Source organism: Hibiscus syriacus, unplaced genomic scaffold, assembly GCF_006381635.1.
Source record: "Hibiscus syriacus cultivar Baekdansim isolate YM2019G1 unplaced genomic scaffold, ASM638163v2 tig00110865_pilon, whole genome shotgun sequence".
Lineage (NCBI taxonomy): Eukaryota > Viridiplantae > Streptophyta > Magnoliopsida > Malvales > Malvaceae > Hibiscus > Hibiscus syriacus.
In genome coordinates this window covers 413,683-420,569 of record NW_024062894.1, presented here as the reverse complement: position 1 = coordinate 420,569, position 6,887 = coordinate 413,683, and the positions used below count along the sequence as shown (strand labels likewise).

The 6,887-nt window shown below is 35.0% G+C and overlaps 2 protein-coding genes across 2 annotated transcripts; both read right to left on the bottom strand.

The window, feature by feature from the left end:
• Positions 1–673: 673 nt before the first annotated feature.
• On the bottom strand, positions 674–2,837 carry LOC120143970 (SART-1 family protein DOT2-like). Its single transcript, XM_039158156.1, has 5 exons — positions 2,128–2,837; positions 1,593–1,722; positions 1,422–1,476; positions 903–1,016; positions 674–801 (listed from the first exon to the last, which is right to left on the bottom strand). The coding sequence occupies exons 2-5, from the start codon at positions 1,719–1,721 to the stop codon at positions 701–703; spliced, it is 399 nt and encodes a 132-aa protein (XP_039014087.1). The 5' UTR covers position 1,722; positions 2,128–2,837; the 3' UTR covers positions 674–700.
• LOC120143922 (RNA-binding protein 25-like) lies at positions 2,287–6,699 on the bottom strand. The gene is made up of 4 exons (XM_039158121.1): positions 6,570–6,699; positions 3,088–3,179; positions 2,549–2,848; positions 2,287–2,475 (listed from the first exon to the last, which is right to left on the bottom strand). The coding sequence occupies exons 1-4, from the start codon at positions 6,697–6,699 to the stop codon at positions 2,287–2,289; spliced, it is 711 nt and encodes a 236-aa protein (XP_039014052.1).
• Positions 6,700–6,887: the final 188 nt, after the last annotated feature.

Below are 6,887 nucleotides of genomic sequence, written 5' to 3'. Positions count from 1 at the left end.
TTTTTTAAAACCGAAACCGGTTACACCGGTTAGGATATCCGGCCCTCCAAATCGGTTAGAAACCGAACCGGTTATTTTATAAACCGATTTTTTTTCTATGGGAAAAAACCGGATCGGATAAAAACCGATCCGGATCGGATTGAAATCCGACAAATGTGCAACTATATCTGCTGGTGGGCTTCATTGATTTGAGCTTATGTAATCTGGGTCTTGCATGTAGTTAGGCTTTAGGTTGTAATTGGGCTTCGGGTGAAGGCCTACACAATATGTAAATAAAGTAATAGTAATAATAATAATAATAATTTTTCGACCCGGAAAAAAACGAGTGTATACAAAATGTAAATAATCAATTTGCTAATAGGTAAATCGCACTTCAGAAAAATGAGTACACAGTAATATAGACTTGAACCTAAACTAGTAAGCAGTATCTAAACTTTGATTAAAGAAGTCAACAAATTGACCTATTATATTTTGTTCAATCTAGGATTACATAGTAAAGGTAAATACAATTGCTAATAGGCAAATAACACTCCAATGAAATGCATACAGTAATATAGAGATAAACCTAGATTAGTATCTAAACTTTTGTTTAAAAAGAAGGGTAAAAAGCTTGACCTATTATTTAGTTCAATCTTGGGTTAAATATTTAATTTTACTCAATTGAGGTAAACTATTAGAATCAGCTATATAGATCAGAATCTTACTTGTCCTCATAAACCCCGGTTTTCTTCTTTGCAGCCTTGTAAGCCGCATCTCGCCGCTTCTGCTCTCCAATTTCAGTATTTTCAAGCATATCAATATCTGTCGGATCATACCAGAAAGCTCTGTTACACAAAATCTATGTCACATCACAAACAGAGACAAAAAAAGAATACATGAGTAGCAACCCAACACTTATATACCTTCATTAATGTCGCCATTAGCAAATATGCTTTGATCTTTGAGTGTTAAGACAACAGAACCACCATCCATCACCTTGTCAAGGCCATGAAGAATTTTAACCCCTGCTAGATCATCTGTTAACAGATTGCCCATTTAAAAAAGAGCCAACCAGTCAGGTGCTGAGATACAAGAATAAAAAATGACATGACACTCGAAATGAAACATTAGCCCCTATTCATGAGAATGAACAATACCCCTTTTGGCCTACCCATCTGAAGTATTTTACAGAATACTGATACAGTAGTGAAAACATGGTTTGTAAATAGCAATAACTTAATCCACGACTTTCAGCAATATCCTAAATTATATGCTCTACTTATAATTAATGGTTCAGTTATTCACATAATCAGTTCCAGTGTTTGGTTTGCACATCTCAAGAAAGAAAAAGAAGGGTGAATATGGCACTAACAAAAACACACTACATTAAACACATAACTGATATTACAAATAGAAAATCTTAAAAAGGAAAGCAAACATACGAATAGGGTGATTATCAGCCTCCTCATCTTCATCTTCTCCCTGAACGAAATTATCCTGAGAAATTTATTCCATAGAAGTAATTATTACCATCATTCATATCACTCGCAAATAAATATTACAAATGAGAAGAAACCAAGTATTGTCGGAAAGAAACAACAAAGAAATCAAACCTGCTCTTCAAAAATTTTCGATAGCAGCAATGCTTTCTCCTTTTCAGCATTAATTTTCTCCTCAATTTTAACCCATGCTGAAATCTCTGAAATACCTTCAGATTTCTTCCGCAATCTTTCTTCTTTCATTCTGAACAGACAAATAGAAGGAAAAAGGCAAAAATAATTACTTGCATTAGGTTAAGCATTAAAATTAAGAAAAACAAACAAGACTTTGAATACACTATCCGAAAGCAAAGACCAATTATGTCACCAAATTGAGAAATAAAGCCCGAGTCATGCAACTAGAGAACCTTCTGGCCTGGTCACCAAATATTTTAAAGACTCAAGTATCATAGTCATTCTTTATAAAAATGAAGCTCAAAATCGCTGCATGATCTTAATATTCCCATCTAAAAAATGCTATAGCAGAATGCTTTTCAGAATATTAATTTTACATGAAAAGTAACAGATCATAAAAGATGGAATGAAGCAGCAAGAATTTGTCTAACATGCAGGCAAGTTGTGGCCAACTGTGACTAAATGATCCACTCACCTCACAATACGCTCCTCAATCTCTGATGAAGATGCCTGCACTACACCTGAATTGCTTCCGGCATTCAAATCAACTCCATCCTTTTCCCTACTCTCTTCATAGTTTAATGCTAGCTCTCCATTTTTGGTTCCTTCATAATTTTCCTCTCTATTTTTCTGCTTACTTCTCTCCTTTTCCTTCTCTCCTTTTCCTTCTCTCGATCTCTGTCCTTCTCACCTTCTCTCGATCCTTAAGTTTCTCTCTCTCTTTTTCCCTTCCCTTCACCTTGTCTCTGTCCTTTTCCCTGTCCCTATCTCTAGTTTTATCCTTTCCCCTATCCCTCTCCCTGTCCTTTTCCTTTCCTCTATCCTTCTCTCTCTCACGCTCATGTTCTTTATCTCTATACTTATCCTTATCATAATCTCTCTCTTTTTTCCCTCACCTTACTATCTTTACTTCTGTCCTTCCCATGCTCATCTCTTTCATCCTTCCTCCTCTCCCTGCTTGACGTTCTATCCTTTTCCGAGGATTTTTTCTCCCTTTCTTTCAAGACCTCATCGCTGTTTCTCTTAGAACTGTCTCTATCCCTATTTCGGTAACCCTTTTCTTCTTCTCGACTGCTCTTCTTCTTGTCCTTACTCCAATGCTTTTCGATTTTCTCTAATTCATCACTGTAGACACCTCCATCCCAGCGTTCTCTGGAAGCATCGTCTTCGTGTAGATAGTCGTTTTTTTTTGGGATCTCAAAAAAATGTTATTATTATTATTATTATTATTACTAATTATTTTGTTTACATATTTTTTAGGCTCAAATGGAGCTCAATTACAATAAAAGACCCATACAAGCCCAAACCTAAAGTCCAAGTGGAAACCTAACAATCCACTCAGCAACCAAGCCCAACAAGAAACCAAGCAGACCCAAAACCAAACTCGACCCTTTTCAGCTTATCCGACCCAACTCACCTAGGGTTTCATCATAACCCTAGGTAGCTTCTGCGGCCACCGTTGTCTGTTGTTACTGTTAGTACCAACCGTCTCTAACGCCACCACTTTCATCTGCAGTGACTGTTTGCCTGCTTCAATCAACCAAATCAATCAAAAGCTCAAATAAACAATGAAAAACAAATCAAATGGAATTCCAAAGGGGATTTACTTTGATGATATCAACACAAGCCATCACAGGTCGAATAAAAAAGGGGAGAAGATTCAGAAAGAGGATCATTCGGGGTTTGAGAGCGAAAAATCAAAGGAAAAAAAGAGAGAAGAAAATACAGAGAGAAAACACACAAGAGGAGTAAAAAAAATAAATAGATTCGAACCAAACAAAGAGATTACCTTTGGGTCTTCGACGACGACTGCTCCGGCGGTCAGACGACAGATCCTAACGGTGAAAAGGTGTGTGGCAGTGAGGAAACCAACATATATTGGCAGTGGCCCCATTGGACGGTGGGTTTAGCGGAAACATAAGGTAAACCTTTCGGTTTCTTTTTTTAGATCTAGGCGTGTGGGGTCGTTTTTAGATCGAATGAGATGGAGTTTTGAGCTTAGGGGTTTCAGGGGAACCATTTGGAGTGGTTTGCTCTCACTGGACACCGTCAGCCGCTGTGAGCGCCACCGACGGCGACGGTTGATACCTTCTCTGTGAGCGCCACCGACGGCGGCGATTGATACCTTCTCCAATGAGAGAGTTCTCTCTCACTCTCTCTCTCTCTCTCTCTATTTTTTCTTAACCAAAGAGAAATGAGGGAAAATGAGAGATGAAACCTGATTTTTGGGCTTATAAACCCGTACTGAAAAGGCATCGTTTAGGTAAAAAGGGTTTCAGTGTGTTTTCGTTTTAGGGGTTAATATCAGCTTTAGTCCCTACCTTTTGAAATATCACCTATATTTATCATTTCTTTTCAGGATAAATCACAGTTTAGGCCCTCTCCTGTTTGTATTATTTTATTTTGGTAATTAATGAAATCGTGTGATATTTTACTTTGAGCACTTATTTTTCTATATTTATGTTTCAGTCATTAATTTAATGTGTTATGATATTTTCTTTGATGTTCAAATTTGGCCATGATAGTTGTAATCTTTTATTTTAGTCACTGTTTGGCATTCGGTTTAATTATTGTTTGGTCCTTTATGTTTCTGTTTATTTCATTTCAGTCTTGTATATTATTTATGGGCTATTTTTATTTCTAGTGCCTATAATGTTTAATATTTTTTTATTTTGGATCTGTTTTTTGTATTTACTGTTAAACCTTTCAAATTTTTGTTTTTACTATTTTATTCCTTCAAATTTCTATTTTTGTTATTTTAGTCCTTTAAGTTTATGTTATTTTTATTTTGGTCCCATAAATCATTGAATGAACTTATTTTTATTGTTTGTATTCTAATTCGTAATGTTATCTAATATATTCTAGTCCTTTATATTTTACATATTGTGTAATTAAATAAATATTATTGGTTTTATTTGTTGTAAATATTTTATTTCGCATATTTCCATTCGTATTTATTTCCATTGTATTTCTTTATTTAAATATTATCTAAACAATTTCAATAACATGTATTTGTAGAACGGGCGTGAAAAGTATCACTTGATCGAAGTGGTACAATCCGATACGACGTTCGAATGAAATGGGACTTGAAATAATTTTATTTTATTTTATTAATTAAATAAATATTTTTATATGAATAATTCAATGTGTTTTTATTAATTTATTCTATTTTTATGCAAATGCCAATATTCATTTTTATTTCGATATGTGTTATTCGAAGATAGAATTTTCTTTTATGAATGAGAAATGGTTGAGATGGTTTCCCGATGGAGGATTAAGAATTTCAAGATTTCTTATCGAGTAAAAGGATTTTCTTTTAAATAGTTATTTCGAAGTAAATTAATTATATTTCAATAGATGGATCACATCCTAATTATATATTTGATTCACAATTTCCACTACTACGACAATGTGTAAGCGATCCAGTACCAGTTTTTGGGCGTTGTGGGGGTGCTAATCCTTCCCCACGTGTAATCAACTCCCGAACCCAACAAATCGAATCTTTGGTAAACGCAGACCATTTTGTCTTAAAAATGATTTTTCCTTAAAATTGTTTTAAAATATATTTTTAGGTAGTCGACCTACCTAACCCAAAGGTCGATGGCGACTAATTCCCCATTTAATTCAAATCAATTTAAAATCCCCAATTTTTTAAATTAAAGTCATAATAGTTTTTTAAAAATAATACATAATTGTTTTTATAAAAAAAATGGTTATGATAGATTGGCAACTCCGCTGGGGATTTTTTTTAGAGAGTCAGGCTGTAAGTCGGTTACACATTGTCGTAATGGTAGGAATTATAAGTTCGAGTCTTTAGTTAATTATTATCCATTTATTGAAGTTTTTAATTTCTTCATTTCTTTGAATTATCATACTAACATTTTAATTTATGTTTTCAGCTTTTGTCAAGGTTTTTATCATGTTTTTCCTTGTTTCGTTTTCTTTTGAGTCAAAGGTTTGTACACTCCTCCTCACACACATCACGTGCATTTTTCATGACATAAGCTCTAGACCTAAGCTTCGATCCAAATAAGTCGGGGTGAATGCTTTACTCTCGTAAGAATTTATTATTCATATGAGTTTTAGCAAAGAACCCATGGGATACACACCTTATACATTCGCAGGGATTTATTCCTCGTATGGGCATAAGGAAGTGAATCCCCTCGAATTGAACTCGTTCCGTTCAAAACCTGTAATGGATAAAAATTAAGGGTTTGGCAGCCTAAGAGGGCACCGGCATCAAGAACAATTCGAGTACTCTTTCCCGTTAGAGCCGAAACCATGTATATAGTGAACCGTAGAACGGTCAACTTAGGTATAGACATACCGAACCTCTGTCCGTAAGTAGGTACCCAAAATAAGTGTACAAAAAGGAGAAGTATTTTTTGACTTTTCCTTTTTGCTTTAAATTTTGTTAAATAAAAGCATGTGAACTAGATACCATGCGGTTAGGATTAATTTCTTGAAAATAATCATTGTGGGTAGAAAGCATGTCTGGGTAAGATTACTATCTAATAAAAGCATGCTCGGGTAGATATCATGATTGGGTAAGTGTTATATATTTATCTTTAAATAGCATCTTTTAATTTCATTGATTATTTTGCCCGCACTTACTTATTTCTTTTCTATTTTGTTTGTGTCATTTTCACCATTTTGCATTGTATTTTATCGATATGACATAATGCGAAAATGTTGATCCGTAAGGGGATATTCAAGAGAAAAATTTCACAAGAAGAGATAAAAGTATTCAATCAAGCAATCGCATACACATACATGCACTGAGGGCTAAAGGAAGTTCAGAGTACAAAAATGAGACTTGCTCAAAGATCGTACAACATGTAAGACTGAAAAGATGATCCACTGATCCGAGGAGTAATCTAGTAGTAGAGTCTTATCTATTATCGTTCCATCACTAACCGCCAAGGAGTGATGCACTGACTTCACCACCACCGGGCAATGACGGAGCTAGGTTACAGAACGCTTGAGGGGCATCATTTTCAAGGACGAAGAGTCGAGACGAAGAAGTGATCCACTTCAGACTCAACATCTAAGCGAAAGCATGTCTGTAAAGTGGAATGTCTTGTAATGTGGAGGCTTTTATCTCTGGTAAAAATTGTTCTACGATATTCATCGTTGGGATCAACATTTTTGCATCTGCATTTGCATCATTGCATTCTGCATGGCATTCATTCAAACATTTTTACATGCATCATTCATGAAGACATGGAATTAATT

Bases quoted from the DNA above. Each gene is read 5' to 3' on its own strand.
- LOC120143970 (XM_039158156.1), bottom strand. From the start codon at position 1,721: ATGAAAGAAGAAAGATTGCGGAAGAAATCTGAAGGTATTTCAGAGATT. The intron at 1,477-1,592 runs GTTTGATTTCTT...TAAATTTCTCAG, and splicing joins CGAAAATTTTTGAAGAGCAG to GATAATTTCGTTCAGGGAGA. The intron at 1,017-1,421 runs GTATGTTTGCTT...ATCTGTTAACAG, and splicing joins GGCTGATAATCACCCTATTC to ATGATCTAGCAGGGGTTAAA.
- LOC120143922 (XM_039158121.1), bottom strand. From the start codon at position 6,699: ATGTTGAGTCTGAAGTGGATCACTTCTTCGTCTCGACTCTTCGTCCTT. The intron at 3,180-6,569 runs GTTAGTGATGGA...TGATTGAAGCAG, and splicing joins CAGTGCATCACTCCTTGGCG to GCAAACAGTCACTGCAGATG. The intron at 2,849-3,087 runs GTTATGATGAAA...CATTTTTTTGAG, and splicing joins GGCCGCAGAAGCTACCTAGG to ATCCCAAAAAAAAACGACTA.